The sequence below is a fragment of the Chinchilla lanigera genome, unplaced genomic scaffold (genome assembly GCF_000276665.1).
Source record: "Chinchilla lanigera isolate Chin_1 unplaced genomic scaffold, ChiLan1.0 scaffold00045, whole genome shotgun sequence".
In the NCBI taxonomy this organism is placed as follows: Eukaryota; Metazoa; Chordata; class Mammalia; order Rodentia; family Chinchillidae; genus Chinchilla; species Chinchilla lanigera.
Genome location: NW_004955446.1, coordinates 11,695,511 through 11,715,279, shown reverse-complemented (window position 1 = coordinate 11,715,279; position 19,769 = coordinate 11,695,511). Strand labels below are relative to the sequence as shown.

Here is a 19,769-nt window from a genome sequence, read left to right as displayed (position 1 = left end):
CACTGGACAGCTTAACACTCTGATATCTACAAAGAATGATTCTTCAAAGACAAAAACAGCCCACAAACACAAGAAAAAGAGAACCCTTCAGAAGCTGTCCTGACAGCTCTTACGTTTGTACCAGGATTTGCCCTCCTTTTACTTACTGCTCAGCATGAGGGGTTGGCCTACATACAGACTTTCTGTTTTATAATCTCTGATTTAAAAGACTACCATTGTCAAAATGGAGTTATGGCCTCTATACTTCCTACATCTCCTCCCTTTCCAACTCTCTTTACCACTCTACTTCCCTCCTTTCTGAAAAAATTGAACTTATTGAAGCCATGTGGTCTACATGTGCCATCCCAGTACTTGAGAGGGTGAGTCAGAAAGATCCCGAGTTCAAGATCAGCTTGTACTACGCAGGGAGACACCATCTTAACTTATTATTTTTAAAATGATTGAGTGTCTGGTTTGTCAGCTCCAGAGGAACTTCTATCTAGTTTATGGTGGAGTCTGACATTTCTAAACACATAATACTAATACAAGGTCATAAATATTGTAAGATACTTATAAAATGATATGCAGACATATTATTTGGAATGATTATTATCCTTTTTTTTCTTTGCAGTCCTGGGGGTTGAATTCAGTACCTTTGTATTCAGCTATATCCCTGAGTTTAATTTTTTTTTTTTAATTTTGAGATAGGGTCTCACTAAATTGCTAAGTTGCCAAGTTTCCCAGGTTGAGCTCAGACTTGTGATCCTCCTGCTTCCTCCTCCCAGAGTGCTGGACTTTCAGGTGTTTGCCACTAGGCCCAGTGAGTGAACATCATCTGATGTGAGTGAGTGTCCAGTGAGTGACATTCAGCCTTGACCTTGATACAGACAGGCCTGTAGCCCCAGTCTCTCCACACAGCAGGCAATGTCTTAGTAGGAGTCTTTCAAAACTTCGCTCAGTCTTAGATTTGGGAAAGTCTCAAGTAGGCAGAAACCATTATTTTGAAAAAGAAGAAAAAAAGACTTAGTAAATACATAATTTGAGGAACATGTGAGAAATGCCTATTTAATTCTGTTAGGTCAGGAAGTACACCTCACCAGCTTTTATGACCTGCTCACTACTGAAATAACCAATCATATCTGAAAATAACAGTGTGTAGAAATGATCAAATAACAAAGAAGAGACATAAACTTTGTCAAGTGGTTTGAACTGTTGCCAGGAACGGACAGTGTTAGAACATATTTTGCTGAAGATTGCACTTTTAAAAAACACAGACTGATTATAAGAATTTATTACTCTAGTTTTAATTAAGCTTTGTCAATCCAATGTAGAATTACAATACATGTGAAGAACTAGTCTGATATATCCTCTTAAAAAACTTTTTATTCATCAAAGCACACATTAAAAAAAATAAAATCATTCAGCAAACAGATAAAACAGTAAACATGCCACAAAGCAAACCAAACATAGCTGTTTCCAGATAATACATGTATTATTATGTATTATTAAATATTTTAACATTTAGACATTTTAAACACTTTAGGATGTGGAGGTCACATAAAGTCATTGACTTACAATATATGCACACTGAAATACTGTACTCTAAGTGCTTATGAGGAAGTATCTTTATTTGGAATAAGGAACTTTGAAGTATAAAATTGTGAATGGCTTATAGGATACAGCTTTCTAAATTAGTCTTTGCTCTTACAAACCAGAGTAGTCTTGCCCTCTGAGAACTGAACATATATGACACATCTGTATTTCTGCAGTTAGCAGCACACAGTTAATCTGCATTATTGGTGGGACTGGAAGAGTGCAGACTAGCCCCCGTGGGTGTGCTGTGTCCCCGTTGACTGGGGATCGCAGGAAGCACTCGGTTTGTTCGTAGAGGTTCTCCAGATAGAACTGGGGAAAAAGAACAGAATGGGGTAAGTTTAAGAACTTCTTGTCTCAGGTGCTCCTGAGGAACTGTGTAGAAAAACAGGGTTATTTTTTAAGGCAGGAGGGGATTTTGATGAAGCTTGTGTTGCTGAGAGCTGGACTGCAGAGGAAAGCTGTGTATGTATGTGTATTCAGCTCACCACATGTGGTCAGGGATTTCAAATGTGCACAGATACAAAACTAAGCCAAGTTGGCTCACAATGTGATTGGCCTCTGCGTGCCTGGTGGAGCAGCTGTGGATGGTCAGCTCAGCACACTACTCCAAATTTGCTAGGACATTTGTACTGTGCCTTTATGCAAACCTCCAAACGGTCTCAGAGTCTTTTAAGAAGTGTTCAGCGTTCTTTTTCTCTCTCTAAAGTGACCAGAGATTTTTGTCTTCTCTCCTGAATATTGTGAAAAGCAAAGTGTCTGAGCTCTGCCAAAGAAAACCTCTCTTTGGCTTGTCTCACGTACCTCTTCAAGTCTGAGGACTCTCTCCTTAATTAGATGGCTTCGTGGCTACAGTTCTGCTTAAAGATGGTTTCAGACCTGAATTTCATGTAGTGCTAAAAATAAACACCATCCCAAACTCTCACTTTGCACACATCAGTCAGGGCGAAAAGAATTCTGCACCAAGGAGGAGGTCTAAGTTTCTGTTTCTAACTCTGTGACTTGGAACAAACGATTCCACCTCTTAGTTTATTTATCCGCAAAAAGAGGAGGCTCTACAAACATCCCATAGTTTATTGTTTTTGCCTAAAGAGTTCTAGGACTCTTAGGTGGTCCTCTCTAAACACTAGCCTGGGGAAGAAAAGGCATTTAGATATTTATTCTGTGCAAACAGTGAGCTGAGTGTTTTACATATATAGATATGTTGTTGAACCTTCCCAACAGTCTTAACTGGCTGCCACTTTAAATTATCTAATCTACAATTAAGAGGGGTCCGCTGTGAGTGTGTGTGTGTGTGTGTGTGTGTGTGAGAGAGAGAGAGAGAGAAAGAGAGTGAGAGAGAGACAGAGAGAGACAGGGAGAGGGGGAAATAAGCAGGGTGGAGTAGGAGAAAGAAGGAAGGAAATTAGAATCTGGAGAACACTGCTATTTCATAAGACAGCTGACTCGTATCCTGCAGTTTTTGGCTCTAGCTCTGCTGTTTATCACCTAAGTGATGTTGGGGAAGTCACGTACACTTTCTGAAGTTAGTTTTCCCATCTGTACAATGAGAATAACAATAAAACGTCTCAGAGTACAGATATTTCGAATATATAAACTCAGAATCTTTAGATGTTGGGCCCAGGAATCTACTTAGGCATTGCAGGTGGTATTTAAGCAATTCAAGTTTGAAGATCACTGGTCCAGTACAATCCATTTTATATTCTTAAGATTCTGGGATGTTTCGGACATAAAGTATTACAAAATAAATCAATAATGCCAAATAAATAAATAAAATAATCCTGATGAACAGCATCCCTTTTCTGTTTAGAAATTCATAGACTTCAATACAGGGATGTTTCACATTTCTCTGTGTCCAACACAGTGGGTAAACCAATATCAAGAGGCCAATGTTATGAATATTTAAAGCATCTTCTAAAAGACAATAATACATAGCAAAACAAACTTCTGTTACTGTTTTTGTACTTCAAACACAAAAATTCCTGAACGAAGAGACTATTTTTTTTTTTATAATTAAAAAAAGCATTATTAAGTTTAATGGAACTTTGAAGATTGCCTCTATTTTCTTGCGAGTGTTGGCACTTAATATTCTTTTATTTTTATTTTTGTCTTTTTGAGACAGGGTCTCATTATGCAGTTCAGGCTGGTCTTGAACTCTCAACAACCCTCCTTCCTCCTGAGTGCTGGGATTATAGGCATGTGCCACCATACCCAGCTTGATGTTCTTTTAAAAATGGAAATGCAGTGAAATAACTTTTAGTTATGTCCAGGCATGTTATTAGTTACAAAGGAAGCTCAGGAAGATTCATACTACTTACATTTTTGGTCTGGGAGCGGAGCAAGGTTGTTCCGAGTGAAAGGAAGATCCCTGATTTTTAGTCTGTTAGGGGAGAGATGCTGAAGATTTTGTCCTGGGGATGAACATATTTGCATCAATCATTAAAGATTCAGCCAAGTGCAAATTATAAAATTCAAAGAATGAGAGAATAACAGTTGTCAGACATCACTAAATTTAAGGTATTAGGAACAACAATGAAAAGAATAACAGTAGCCATATTTTCTTGCATTTTTATTACATGATACTCACTGTTTAAATGAAAAGGTACCAGAAATCATTCCCTAAGTGAGCTAGTTTCTTTCTTCTTTTTTTTTGGTACTGGGAATCAAACTCAGGACCTTGCTCTTGCCAGGCAGGTGCCTGTGCAACTGAGCTATACCCCCACCCTTAAACGAACTAGTTTAAATAAAAATTTATAAATAAGAAAAGTTGGTCCCTAGCTCTATAAAACTTAAAAGTTGCGAAGAATAAAGGTAATATAGATTTGGCATAATTTACCCCATCTTTGATGAGTGAGTGATGAGTAGGACTATCTTTTTCCTAGAGCAGTGTTTCTCAATGCTGACTTCAAGTGTAGGAATGATCTGAATTTAGATGAAGTTAAATTTCAATAATTAAATGAAATTATTGCTGTCCTGGGTACACCACAACTAAATCAGACTATCTCTGGAGGTGAGGTGTGAGAGGATCATCAACTGCCAGGTAACTCAGATGTGCAGCTACATTGTGAATCACTGACTAGAACACTGCTGAATTAACCACTGGGGAAATCACTGTTCTCTAACTTTGGTGGTAGGCAATTAGTTGTGTGTTAGAGCTGTGTGTGAACATTTGAACCTACTCTCGAGAGCTGATAGTTACATATTCAGGAATTTTATGAACTGGTTCATATTATCTTTTTAAAATGTCCTGTACTGAAGATTGAACCTGGGGCCTCATATATGTTAGGTGAGCATTCGACTACTGAGCTACATCTCCAGCCCACCCTGATGTTTTGAACTTGGCCATGATGGAAGTATTTATACCATAGACATAAGCAAACACTGATTTTTCTCCCTGAAGCCAGTAATAAATATCCAACACACTACTGAAGACAAGAAATGGTTATTTTAGATAGCTGAAAATAGAAAGGAGTACACAAAGGTTAGTTAAGTATATTTTAAAAGTTGACAAAGTAGCATAATGTATAGGAGCTCCCCTTCTGGGCTCAGATCGTATTAATCTCAATTCCCCTCTTCCCTATGTTTTAACTAAGTGACAGTGAGCAAGTGACATAACTTCTTTAAATCTCCATTTCCTATTAAATGGTGAAAATAATTCTTTTCCAGTTGTTCTGAAGATTAAGTTGGAGATCAAATATAAAATATTTGCCTTGCAAATAAAGGATTCAGTCAACATTAGCAACCCTCCACATAAACAAACAAAAAAGGAAAACCTACACAAAACAAAACAAAGTAAAGCAAAACAACAAACAAACATGATCTTTTTCCTACTGTCTGGTAAAAAGAAACCTAATCCACTACTCATAACCTGAACCAGGGGTTATAAAGTTTTAGGGAAATCAGTCCTTAGCACAAGGTGGCAAAACATCAACCGAGATCTATCTTCCAACTTCTTAAGTGACCCTAATGGTAGATTGTATAGGAACAGCCACCTAAGCAGTGTCATTTGATGGAGATTGAACAAAATGTCATTTTTCTGGATATATCATATATTATTGCTTTAATTTTGAAAATCAAATGATTTCATTATCCATTAGTAATAAAATATTCTTGGTTGAATTACATTAGAACTCAAATCAGTTCATATCATTTTTAACAGTTCATATCTTAATTATACATTAATATATGGCAGAAATTTGTAAGATCTACAGTTGAGATACGGTTAACTGTAGATAATGTTTATTGAGCACTCACTATGGTGTGGGACTGGGCCAACTGCTGCGGGCACATCTTTCCTTTTAAGATAGGGCCCTGAAGCTTGAAGATCTTCTAAAATGTGCTCAAGATCACATGATGGGAAGTGACCCATCATGTGGGCCCAGGCAAGATCATGTGGACCCAGGCAAGATCATTCTGACCCTAAAATCTACATTATTCTGCCTCCCAGGTTAGAGCAATGTTATTAGAATGGGGAAGTGGGCAGAGAGAAGCCTGGTCAGGGATTCAGGAGAAGGAAGTAGAGTTCAACCTCATCCCATGCTGATGTTTTGTCCATTTAAAAGAGTGTGTGGAGCCATACATAGCCCAAAGCTCTCTTCCTGGTGCTGCAGGTACTTCTAGAGAAAATCCAGCCTGTGGGGACAGAACTGAAGACTACTTTTCTGGAATAAATGCAGGAAAGGTTTCCACAGTTACATGAAGGAACCAAAAGTGAATAAAAGATTAATAATGATAATAATAATAATAAATTAAGCAATCAACTATTGAGAACACACTGAATTTCAGGTCCCAGAAGGTACAAATTGGAGGATATGGGAATGGACTTGGGGAGTCTTATGATTTACATGATATAAAAGACCGTAAACTTGTAATTTTGAAGCTCTGTGAGTAGTGTTATTGTGATGATTATAGAGGATTGTTCACGTAATTGGTTTGGAAGCTGCCCAGGGTGTGTCTTAGGCCATGGAAGTTTGACTTTGGGGTCTATTTGGGGTCTATAGTCCTTCACCCCTTTCTCACCAGCACTATTTCCCTGCTGTACTAGTGTTTCTGCCTTGGAGCCAGATGACTATGGACTGAATCTCCTGAAACCATGAGGCAAATTGAATTTCTCCTTTAAATTGCGGGTGTCAGTCATTGTGTCTCAGTGTCGTGAAAGCTGACCAATATAGCTGCCATAAAGTATGTTACAGCATCATAGGGGAATAGAGGGTCCACCAGGGTAAAGATGTTCTTGAATCACAGAGACCTTGTTTGTATGTTTGCTTTGCCACTTCTTAGATCTGTGACCTTATATCGATAAGGGCTCAGTCTCTTTATTTATAAAATGGGGATTAAGAACTCTCTGTAGTGCAGTTGAAAGGAATGTGCTCAAGATGGGAGAAGTAATTTTATTAGGAATAGTAGGAAAAAGGCATGCCTCCAATAGGGATTAGGGTGTCCCTCATTTAGGAGAGTTTTGAGCTGGCTCTTAAAGATTGTAGGACTCTGTCATGGACACAGCAGACAGAAACCAAAAACATACACGATGATGTCATATAGGGGAAAGGTAGCAGATTTTCAAGGAACTGAGAGTTGTTCACGGAACTGTTGAAGGGGTTTGAGATGGCAGGTACACAAGCCAAGAGGGGGAAGCAGGCTTGACCATGTGGTAAGCACTTTGCTCAGTGTGGGGATCTGGCTTATGTCTTGGGAAGATGAAAAGTCACTGGTGGTTTTAAACAGAGGGGCCATAAGAGCCAGTCTCTACAACCAGAAGAGCACATTGTCATTGGGATAGTCTAGAAAGTTATGGATAGGGAAGTTCTCTTTCTTGAAGAAGGGAAGTGAGCGCTTTCTTACTTTTCTTGTGGTGGTTTAAAAATAATGTAGCTAGCAAGAAACACCAGGAAGCAGGAAAATAACTAGGCAAGCAGGAGCATTTCTGTTTCATTTTCTCTGAAAGTTGATCACAGTGAATTAAGCTGAGATGCTCCAAATTCTGTCTCATTAGGTAAAGTCTCATTCCCCATCTCCTTTATATCTAGCTTACTAACAGTCTCAGTAAAAGTTCAGCAATCATCATTAAAGCTAAAGGTTCAGGGTTACTGATATAAGCACTGGATAGCAGCCACCCAGAATTCACATGCTAGCGCTGCTAGCCGTTTTATTTCTACTGAACCTGGAATATGAAACTTCAAAGATTTTGGAGTAGGAAGGAACTCTCCAAGTTCAAGTCAATGGCACCGTGGTATGATTTACAACATCCAATTGCTTTAGCACTTTAAGTTTCACATATTTTCCTCATAGCCCCATCAGCATTTGTTACTTGTTGATTTGTTGATGATAGCCATTCTTTCTGGGATAAGATGGAATCTCAGTGTTGTCTTAATTTGCATCTCACCAATGACCAATGATGTTGAACATTTTTTCATATATTTGTTTGCCATTTGTATTTCTTTATCTGAGAAGTGTGTATTTATCTCAGATGCCCATTTTTTGATTGGGTCTTTGAATTTTGGGGGTATGATTTTTAGAATTCTTTATATGTGCTAGATAGAAGTCCTTTGTCTGAGGGAGCATTACTTAGCTATAAAGAAAGAAAGATAACTCGAGGCTTTTATGGGTAAGTGGATGCAACTAGAGACCATACTCGTAAGTGAAATAACTCAGACTCACATGTGTCTTCTTAGTGTAAGAAACTTAAAGAGTAGATAAAATCTGAAAGGTACAATAGATATTGTGAAAGGGAAAGAAACTGCTCAAAAGGAAAGAATAGCTGGGATGGGGGAAAGGAGAAAAGAAAGAAGGAAGGAAGAGAACAATACACACACACACACACACACACACATACACACACACCATAGCTAAGATAATTGTGCTACTAATATCTATTGGTTTATTGAAAGGAACAATTAATACTTAATTGATCAATTTGGCATGACTATATGTGGTAATCTGAACAACTACTTTGAAGATAACAAGATACAATATAACAACCACTGTTAATTTCCTAAAAAAAGATTTCACATAAAATATGGAAGCTCAGTGTAGAAACTTGTTAAGTTTCAACCTGTTTAAACTAACAAAAACTTCATTGGACATTTTCAACTCCAGTGCAGAAGCCTCAGTAGTTCTAAAAACAGAGCATCAAATTGAGTTTAAAAGGTTTTTAAAAATAAAATTCATAAGACAGAGAAATCTTTTCATTTTGAGAAGGATAATGTAATGGATATGAAAATTACATACTAGGTACTTGGTAAACCAAAAAACTAGACTTCAAGGTTTAGGGAGACAAACACCTTGCCTTGGTGATACCTTCCATTTGGGAGCTTTGGGTTCACGTTCTGGATGTATCACTAATAGGCTGTAAGACTGAGGAAATCATTGAATTTTTCTAAGTCACATGAATTATAACTGGAAAGTGCCCCATGTTTCCAGACAGTCAGATCACTGTGGCCCAAAGGGATGACATTTCCTGATTTCTTTGTCAATCAGGATTCATTGAGGAAAGTAGAGATCTATCTAGGTCTTCCAAACAGGGAATTGCATATAGAAAATTGGTTATACCTGGAAGCCAAACAGAGGGAAAAAAATGAAAGATCAATCCAGCAACTAGCCCTGGCAGAATGGTACAACTTCCTCTCAGGTGAAGGAAGAGCAGGAGGAGACAGTATTACCAAGGCCCAGATACTAGCAGGAACCAGCTCCACAGAGCAAGGAGCTGTGTGTAGGGAGCTGGAGGAGATGGAGCCTATTGGAAATATGGACGGTGCCTGCAGAGAAATGGTTTCCTACTTATTTCATTCTTCTCTTAATTTTCTTCCAGTGCCTCCTATTGGCTCAAACTACCTGGAAGCCAGCTGGAAGGAGGTCCAGAAAGCAGTTCTTGAAGACAGAGTGGAGCAGGAGGAAGACAAGAAGTTGGTGGGTACATTTACTTCCTTAAGTAACTCCCTCTCCTCCTCTTTCTTCCCCTCCATCCACCCTCTTCTTCTCTTTCTTTCCCCTCTTTCCTTCTCTCCTTCTGTCCCTCTTTTCCTTCCTCCCTCTTTCTCTCCTAGTCTTTCCTTCCTCTCTCTTTCCCTTCCTTTATTTCTTTCAACATTTCGGCCACTAATTCCTGAACTCAAAGGATCCTCTGGCTTCAGACTCAGAAGTAGCTGACACTACAGCGATATACCACTGTATCTAGCCTACATTTCATCATCTTTAAAGTAAAGGGCATCTGCTGGGTGAGGTGGTGCATGCCTGTAATCCCTGCACTTGGGAGGCTGAGGCAGGAGGATCACTGGGAGTTCGAGATCAGCCTGGGGTACAAACAGAGTTCAAGGCCAGCCTGAACTGCATAGTTAAACCTTGTCTTGAAAAGACAAAAAAAAAAAAAAAAAAAAAAAAAAAAAAAGAAAAGAATTATTTGCAAGTCACTGTCTTGCTTTACATGTATCAACTTCTTTAATTTTAATGGCTACCTACAGTCCTATAGTTTGGTATTTTTCTCTCATTTTTTTCAGATGAGGAAACAAAGACTCAGAGCAATTAAATACCAGTAAGTAAGTGGCAAAGTTGAAGTTTGAACTCAGTCTGGTTTTAGAGTTGCTATACACTGCCTCCTGGTAAGTTAGTGTGATAAACACTTGGTAACTACTTAACAAGTGATTGGATAGCTAAGATCCATTCTATTAAAAATCCTACAGCTTTGTGTTTCAACATGAGAAAAAAGTCAATTTAAAGTCAGTTTGGGGCTGGGGCCGTAGCTTGTTGGAGAGCATTTGCCTACCTCACATTCATGAGGCTCTGGGTTTAATCTCTAGCACCTCCAAAGAAAGAGTCATTTGCTCAATCACTGAATTATTTTAGCAAATCCATATTATTTAAAGCCATTTATAGGCTGAAGACTCTTGGGAGATTTATTTTATCATGTTGCACTTGTCTGGAATGGCTCCTATTTATAATCAGCAGTAAAAAATCCTGGTTGAAAAGAAATGCTTTGATATAAACACCAGCTAATTTCTTAAGAATGTTCTGGAGAATTCAACTTCTTTTTTTGTGCTGTTCTGCTGCCTTAGGATTTTTCCAGTTACTTTTTGGGAACTAAACAAATCCCCAAACCAAGTTCATATTAATGTCCTTTTATTTCAAACAAAATAGAAATTTTTGGATGGCAGCTGGGACAGAATCTGAAAGTTTTCTATTCCTTTTCCCTTAGAAGCTGAAATCTAATTTTTGGAAAGACAGTAATATGTCCAGCTAAAAGATTAAAATTCCCAGTCTTCCTTGTATGTAGGTATGAACTTATGACAAATATTTGAGCCAATGAGAAGCAGGCAGAAGTGGGGGCCCTATGGGACTTTTTAATGGGAGCTGATTCAGCTGGGGAACATTCATTTACCCTCATCTTTACTTCCTTTCTCTTGATCCATCAGCCTTTGACTGAAGTCACAGGGAGGGTAGAAGCCATATCTTAGGTTATGGAGCACACAGATCAAAGGAATCACCAAGTTGTGGGAAACGCCTACTTCAAACTTCTTTCGTATGAAAATAAAACTGAGCCCTTGTTTGATGGCCACAACTGGGCTTTAAGCACAAGACTTTGTAATTGTATACAGGTAGCTCTTGTTGCTCAGAAGCATCTCTAGGACCTGGGAGACATTCTCAAGAACATAATCATCAAAACAGTGAGATATCTACCTCCAAAACTCCATGGGGGGACAGGATCCCACCTTTGATAATTACCAGAAAACACATACTTTCGTTTACGCCCGCCAATCTGTTCTACTTTTTACTTCTCTGACTCTGACTCTCTAGGCTCCTCCTTAGTTATCTGCTTTTTGTTGGCCTTGAAAATTGCTAATTTTGTAGGTCACATAGCTGGACAATATATTATCAGTCACTTGCTAGCTTTGCTGTAGATAAGAACTGTGACTTTTGGGTCATCATGGTAACAGTTCCCAAGGTTACTTTTCAGAACTTGAAGGTTACTTTTGTTTTCTCTTACTCTTGGCCTGCACTGATGTTCATGGGTGAACTTTTGATATCAGAAGGCCTTAGATAGTGCTACTGCAGTCATTTTCTGAACATGCATCCATGAAGAGCCATGAAGACTGTGCATGCATGTCTTATGCATGTACAGAATGCTGATTATTTCACCTCCAACTACCTTTCCCCACCCCTTAAACTAGCCCATTTCTTTAGTCATAAATATGGACAAACACTACGCTTGTCGAGACAGATTTGAAAGTTGGGTCTCCCACCTCTGCCATGCTTAGCTGCCTCATGAATAAACCTTTTTCTTTGTGCCAAACTTATTTCAATGATTGATGCACTATGCAGTAGGCAAAAATGGGCCTGGTTCACTAATAAATATAGCAAACGTGTGTTTAACCAATTGTGACTTTGAATTTCTACCACAGGTGGCTGAACCCAATCCTAATTCATGTAACAGAGACATCCCAAGACTGTGTATAGAATAGAAAAAGACTCCCCAGTTTTCAAATAAAGAAGGTATTATTGGGCTGGGGATATAGTTCGGTGGCACAGTGCCTGCCTGGCAAACGTGAGGTCATGAGTTCATTTCCCAGTACCGAAAAAAGAAGGTATTAGCTTGGCCTGGACAATACTAACTTCAAAAAGCAGGCGGGGTGGAGGTATTACAGGCCACTATGTGTCAAAAGGTGATAGAACCATGTATTCCCTTTGTTATCCATCTGCAGGAGAAATGCAAAACATTACCAGCCACCAGCCAAATGCTTCAGTACTTTGAGGAAGAAGTAAACCTTGCTTGGAGTTCTTTCTCGGATTAGGAAATTGATTTAATGAATTTATCCATATTTATCCTGTGCTAAATATGTATAAATACGTATGAGGGACCCTATTCTACCTCAAGGCCTTCACAGATCAGACTCGTGAATGAGACAAGAGAGCTCCCACCCTGCGTATTAGACAAGAAGGCACTCCCCTCATTATAAAAGACACATGCCACTTCTACTTAAAAATGACTGCCCTCTGAGTCTTTCATTTTTTAATTTTGACAGAACTATGGGTTCAAGAAATAGGTCATGTTGTCTCTTAACCTCGCTATAGGAAAAACAACAACTGAGACATTTGATGAAGAGTAGGTGGCGTGCACTGAGCTGCCCTGGGGAGAGTTGGAGTCCAAGGGCACAGTGGTTGCTCACTCGTGGCCAATTATTGCCACAGGAGAGTTTGGGTTCATTGCTGCCAGATTTTCAGCTTTCTCAAGAGAAGCTAGAATGTTTGGATTTGTATAAAATATCATGTTCTAAATATTGGCAATTAACTCATTTAAAAAGCAAACCAAGGTACTATGTGACAGAAAAGTTTTGGAAGCTGTTTTGCAGCTCCAGACATTCTTAGCCTCCAGGTCACCTGAAGCACATATGAATCATTTTTTAAAGCTTAAAACAAATTATTTATTGTGGGTTAGGGTTGTAGCTCAGTGATAGAGTGCTTACCTAGCATGTATAGGTCCTGAGTTCAATTCCCAGTACTAACAAAATTATTTATCCATACATGTATTTATAAGGAAGAGACTATACACATATATATGTGTGTATATAAAATATAAATTCTTCATTGTGATATATTTATTTAAAAGGGGTGTGTACATATTTCATGTACATTAATATAGATATATATGTGAAATATCTCTGGAAAGATTGAAATAATGACCTTGGTAGCTTTGTACGCAGGGCACTAGGTACTGAGAGAAGAAGCAGTGGGGGAAAGTTGCCATGCAACCCCTTGGTGTGTGTTCAGACCCACACCATAAATGAGCACACGTGTTACCTACATGTATATAGGAGGGATTGCCATTTTCCTTCCTCCCTCACCAAGATTTGGTTCAGGAGGTCAGGGGTGGGGACTGAATGCCTGATTTTAAAACAATCACACAAACGAATCAACCCTTTGAAGGTGATTTTGCTACCCCATCCCTGGTGAACAATTCCTTTTAGTAGAAATAGTACTTCTGTTCCAAGCCAGCAGACACCATACGTCTTTGCTGGGAAGACAGGAAAACACATCACACATGTTAACCTGGCTGCTCTCAGAGTGCAAAGACAATGTTTCCATAGCCCAGAAAACTGCAACTCAGTGCTGGCCCAGGAAACACAAGATGTGGCCCTAATCCCTCATCTTATCACGCCCCTCCCGGTAGGTTACTGGCCTTCCAGTCCGCAGCCTAGAAGTTCACGAGACGCCTCCTTACAGACACTGTCAGGAATGAAGAAGAGAAAAGCAAGGACATTACCAGGTGGAGGGTTGTGTAGATGAGGAAGATGTGGTGGCCCAGTGAGCTCCTGGTGGCCTGGGCGGCCAGCGAGGAGCCTGTCTAGCAGCTTCTCAGAAGAAGACACGGTCCAAGCTTTGTAGGAGAATACCTGATTAGAATCACCCTTCCAGGGGGTATCTAGCAACATCTGGCAGCCAGTCCTGTTATGTAATAAATCTTGCTCACTTCTACTTTTCTGAGATCTCTGGGCAGTATTCTGAGAGCCCGGGCTGAGGGCAGCTTGGGAAGTGGCCCCATGGGAAGCTGTCAGGAAATTATTGCCCAGGGTGATGGGTGGGAGACTCTGCGTTCTGATGGGCGGAAGGCCCTTACGGGCCAGAAGTTTCTTTTCTGGCACGAGATATTTTGAATTCTCTGAGGTCCTCTTCTTAAGGTCAACCATAGCCACCTGGTCACCAGGCTGTTCTTGGCAGTTGGTATCCATGATGCTGTCAAAGGTGGTGGTGATGTCATCGGCTTCCGGGGTGTCCTCCGCACTGGGTCTGTCCTTGCTGTGATCCTTCTGTTGGGCTTTCTGCTCTTCTTTCTTGTTTTTGCAGAAGATTTGGTTGAGCACACTGAACCGTCCTTCCTTCTTCTGGGGTCGACCGTTTTGGGGAGGAAGGGGTTGAGCAGGCTCTGCTCTACAGAAACATAAAGAGCAAGGATGGAGTGTGAGGACAGGAAGTAGAGAAAATATCACTAAACAAGACACTGAACCCCTGTTCATCTGCTCGATTGGGTTGCCTGGGGTTATCCGTAGAAAGCCCAAAGTCCTGTCAGGTCAAAGCTGCTGTGCTGAAACTTACACCTTCATCACCCCCTTGCAGAAGTGGTTGGTCCCTTGTGCACTGGTAATTACTTACCAGATTTTTCTTGCTTCTTCAGGAGCCATCTTTTAAAGTATACCCCCACATAATCTTTTTTAACTAAGACAAGCTGACATTAGTTTAAAGTGTTTTGTGCTCTCTTCTTAATGACAATCAAAAGGAGTATGAGTTCTAAGTAAGGAGAAGGCCAGAGCCAGGTGTGGTGGTATATGCCTGTAATCCCAGCACTCAGGAGGCTGAGGCGGGAGGATCGTTGTGAGTTTGAGACCAGCCTGGGCTACAAAGTGAGCTCAAGGTCAGCCTGAACTGCATAGGGAGAGCTTGTCTCAAAAAAAAGAAGGCCAAAGGCTTGAATTCAGGCTGTATTTATGTATCTAGTAGAAAAGGATAGCAGCTGTAGACATGGGGAGAATGCGGTGGAGATTCCAGGGACTCTGACAGAAGGAAGGAGTACAGACCTTATACAATCCAGAAACCTTGCTCATTTCATGCTGTTTGTGTCTTTGTTTTCCCTTTCAATTTTACTACATTTTCTGTTGAACAATACTTTTTAAAAAAAGTCTACAAAACAAAACAGGGAGAGAAGACTTAGCGCAAGTTCCAGCCAAAGACGTGTACATGCCAGAGGTTGGGTGTGGCAGGAGAAGAAAAGTGAGCAATGCTCAACACACAGCAAATTTTAAAGCAGAAAGCTCAGCTGTTTGGTGGGCTCTACTTATGGAAAGAGCTTTCCTTAAGCAGCATTCTGTGTTCCTTTTTTGACACAAGGTCTTGGTATGCAGTTCAGAGTGGACTTGAATCCCTCTGTAGCCCAGGCTGGCCTCAAACTTGCAGTGATCCTCCTGCCTCGGCCTCACAAGTGGGATAACGGGCGTGTGCTACCAATCCTGGCACTATCACGTTTTTCTTCCTTGGATTCTGTATTGTTTTCTTGGAGGCCACAACTGAGTTAATACTTTCTGCAGTATGAATGAATGACACAAGCTGACCCATATGCATGGTGTTCAGAGTCCAACTGCAGCATTACTCTTGGGATGTAGACATTATAATCTGCTGAAAAAAATCATCATTTATTTTAGATGCATATAATGAATGTTTTCTAGACAGGCCACACAGTTCATGATTGAATCTTTGTTCTCATAATATGTTTTTATGTTTATTCTTTCACCTTTCAATAAGGTTTTTGAAATACTTAACACAGCTTCTGGAGTTTCGGTACTACCAGAGAGAACTGTAGGGGATCTCTGACATATTTTTAAGTTTTCTCCTGAAAATATGCGCTATGCTTATTGTTATTGCAGAATCTTCTACATTCCTCTCCTTCTCCAGTTTCAGGCTATGATTTAGGCTGATGGATCTCAAACTGCGGCTCGCTGAGTCCTCAGGGAGGCATCCCCAAGGCTCTTCCAGGAGTTTCATGAGGTTAATACTGTATTCACAATAATACCAAGACGTCAGCTGTCTTTTCTGTGTTTCCTTTGCACTGATGGTGTAACAGAGGTGGTGAGTACAGTTGCTAGAGCCTTAGCACAAGCTTGCCCTTACATACCAATGCATGTGCAGTTTTTTTAAAAAGGCATTTAATAGCATTTTTCTATTGAGCTAGTAAAAGTCATTAATTTGGTAAATACTGACCCTTGAGTATGTGTTTTTTAATGAAATAAGAAATACTCATGAGAGATCCTGCTGTGTATGGGGGTTTGGCCGTTGTCTCGAGTAAAGCACTTGGACCACATTGGATTGCCAGCCGGGCTTTGTACTTTTCTTCATGGAACACCATTTCCATGACTTACAGTGAAACGACAGTGACGTGGCATTGGGTTTGCAGACATTTTGTGAGATGCAGAGTACAAGTGCGGTTACCAGGGGTGATGGCAGAGTAGGGAGGATGGCAGATGCAGGCCACAGGGTACAAAACTCCAACTATGTAGCATTAGTAAATCTAGAGATTGAAAGTACAGCACGAGGACTATGGCTAATAATATTTGTGTTAAGGCCAGGGATAGAGCTCAGTGGCACAGTGCCTGCCTAGCAAGTGTGAGGTCCTGAATTCGATTCCCGGTACCAACAAAACAAAACAAAGCAAATGTTTGTGTTAGTCAGCTTTCTTGCACAGTGGAAAAAAATACCTAGGATAAGCAATTTGTAAGGAGACAAGATATATTTTGGCTCGTGATTTCAATCCATAGTTGCTTTTGGCTCTGTCACATTGGAACTGTGCCAGCATCGAGCTCATGGCAGCACGAGTGGATGGCAGTGAAACTTCATCTCATGGCAGCAGGGAAGCAAGAGGAAGAGGCGAGGCTGGAGTCTCAATATTCTCTGTGGCAACTCCTCAGTGACCTAACTTCCTTCTGCCAGGCCCATCTCCTAAAAGTTCTGCCACTTTCTCATAGCATCAGGGGATGCTCAAGCCTTTAACATACGGGCCTTTGGGGGAACATTCAAGATCTAAACCATCGCACGTTGTATTCTATAATGCAGATGTGCTAAGAAGTAGATTTACATGTTCTTAGTATACATCAGAAATGATAACTGCGGAGTGAAGGATATATTAAGTGACTTGGCTGGTGTTATTTCACTATGAATATGCACATTAAAACATAATGTTATACACCTTAAATATATACCAAAAATATATTTTAAAAGTGAACAAAGTGAGCCTGCCATTTCAGTGCAGACGACTGACAGTTATGGCTATTAATGACAGAAGATGACCTTTCCAGCAAAGATTAGGATTTAGGAAAACTTATATTCATGCTGTAAGCTTGACAGCACCCCAATACACGAAGACTTTTCTAATGAGATCATTGCTGGCATGACTTTTTGACATTGTATCATGAACCGAGTGATTTGAAAGCTATAAATAACTAAGTGAACCAATATTTTCCAACAGACCAATGCAAAGAATAAAATTGTGCACGGACATAAGACCCATTTAAAGTGTGAGATATAATAATAGATTTTAATGGAACAAAGTGTAACAAATTCATTGATATGGTGACAGAGATCACATTGTATCTAACCTTTAGGAAACTATTAATTGTTAGGTTGCAGAGCAGTATAGGAAAAAAAAAATTATCTGAAAAGCTTCGTTTCTCAGCTGCCTGTCTAGGTAAACCAGATTGTCATTATTTACTCAACCAAACACTGCACCACATCAGACTGAATGCAGAACCTGATGTGGGTACCAACTGCCTTCTACCAAGTAAGAGAGAAAAGAGACTTGCCAAAAATGTTAAATAATGCTGCTCTTATTAAAATTTTCTTGTTCTGCCAAGTAGAAATATTAAATAAAATATTTGTATTTTTAATTAAAATATGGAATTTATGTTAACATGGAAATGTCATGGGTTTATTATTACTTTAACTGAGTAACTAAGTAAATACTCTACTGATCATTTCTGTGTTTTTGTTTTTTGTTTTTTTTTTTTTTGTTTTTTCTCCGGTACCAGGAACCGAACTCATGACCTTGCGCTTGCCAGGCAGGCGCTTTGCCGCTGAGCTAAATCCCCAGCCCCTTCTGTGTTTTAATTTTTAACACCAAAAGTATTGCTGAGGTAACTTCCATAAGACAAAAGCACTTTGGGGCCTGTAACACTTTTTGAGAGTATAAAAAGGTCCTGTGAATGAAAAGCTTCAGAACTGACAATTTAGGCAACAGAGACCGTGGAAAGGGAGAAGAAGGAAAGAAGAGATTCTAGTGAATGTGAGGCTGATGGATTCAGGCTTTTACTGTTCCTTTGTTCCACATAACTGAGAACATTTTACTGTATGTTAGATAATAGTAAGCGCATATAATGAATCGTATAATTACTTACTTATAGAAATATACTATGTTCTTGCTGGTTTCACACATTGGTGATTTAGAAAATTTGTCCAATTTATACATTTTTGAGAGGAAGAAACATGGGAGCGCCTGGTGACACCCTCACCTGCTCTCTTCGGAGAGGAGTTTGACGCAGGCTGTGTGACCACAGTATAGGGCATAGGCCAGAGGCGTGCTCTCGTTGATGTCCCTCAGGTTGCTGTCCATACCCAGCGCCAGCAGTGACTGCACACATTCTGCCTTCCCTGCAGCCGCAGCCCAGTGCAGGGGGGTCCTGCGGGAACCACACGGGGAAAGCACATAAACAGTACGGGTTGCTTAGCTGGCAACTGCTCCCACACAGAGTCAGGGTGAAGTAGGAAAATCTTGTTGCTATTTATAGTATGGAAAAAGTATGTATGAAACAGAGCATAAGGATGAAGATGAGTATGTAGCGGAGCCTTTCCTCTAGCTCTAAGTATTCTCTGGCTTTCCGCTTTCATTGGCCTCTCTGAGAATTTCCTAGAAGAGGAAGGGGTGGGTCAAAAGCAAGGACAGTATTAAGGTTCTTTGCACACAGTGCCAAGCCGCCTTCCAGGAAGACTGACTCAACTTCTGATAGCTGAGTCCTTACTCCTTCCCTAAGATCAATTATCATCACAATCTTTGAAAACCTTTGCCAGTTTGGTAGGTAAAATGATAGTCGCTATTGTTTCCTTTTGAAATATACTAGTCATTCGAAGTTTTTCACTGAAATGACTCTTAGCTGGGTATGGTGGTGCATGGCTATAACCCCAGAACTCTGGGAGACTGAGGCAGGAGGATCTCAAATTCAAGCCCAGTCTGGGCAACATAAGAACTTAGCGAGATTCTGTCTCAAAATAAAAGTAAAATGGGGCTGGATATGTAGCTCAGTGTGAAGGCTCTGGGTCATTCAATCTCCAGTACTGCAAAAAAAGAAAAAAGAAAAAAAAAAGAAAAAAAAGAGAAATGACTCTTATTGCCCTTTGTCCAATTTTTTTTTGTGTCAGAGTTTTTCTTACTGATTGTATGGGCTTTTTATATATTAAAATATATAAATCTTTTATAGGTTATTCTTATGCAAATATATTCTGTAATTAGTTACTGGACCTATATTTTTGAGTGATGTTTCCACAGTTTAAAAAAATCATCATAACTTTTCCATATTCTTATCTTTTATATTGTTATGCTTGGAAAGTTCTTTACAATGAGGTAAATAAATGTTCAACAGTATTTAAACATTTATTCAATTGCAAAACCAATACTT

The 19,769-nt window shown here is 39.7% G+C and overlaps 1 protein-coding gene across 3 annotated transcripts in view; it reads right to left on the bottom strand.

Annotated features, from left to right (window-relative positions):
• Positions 1–1,589: 1,589 nt before the first annotated feature.
• Ankrd55 (ankyrin repeat domain 55) overlaps positions 1,590–19,769 on the bottom strand; it is a 91,374-nt gene continuing 73,194 nt past the window's right edge. For all 3 annotated transcript variants that reach the window (XM_005392685.2, XM_005392686.2, XM_005392687.2), the window contains 4 exons: positions 18,609–18,776; positions 13,823–14,487; positions 3,891–3,983; positions 1,590–1,884 (listed from right to left, as the gene is read on the bottom strand). In XM_005392685.2, coding sequence (XP_005392742.1) covers positions 1,763–1,884; positions 3,891–3,983; positions 13,823–14,487; positions 18,609–18,776 — 1,048 coding nt within the window. In that variant the 3' untranslated portion in view covers positions 1,590–1,762. The remainder of the gene's footprint in view (positions 1,885–3,890; positions 3,984–13,822; positions 14,488–18,608; positions 18,777–19,769) is intronic.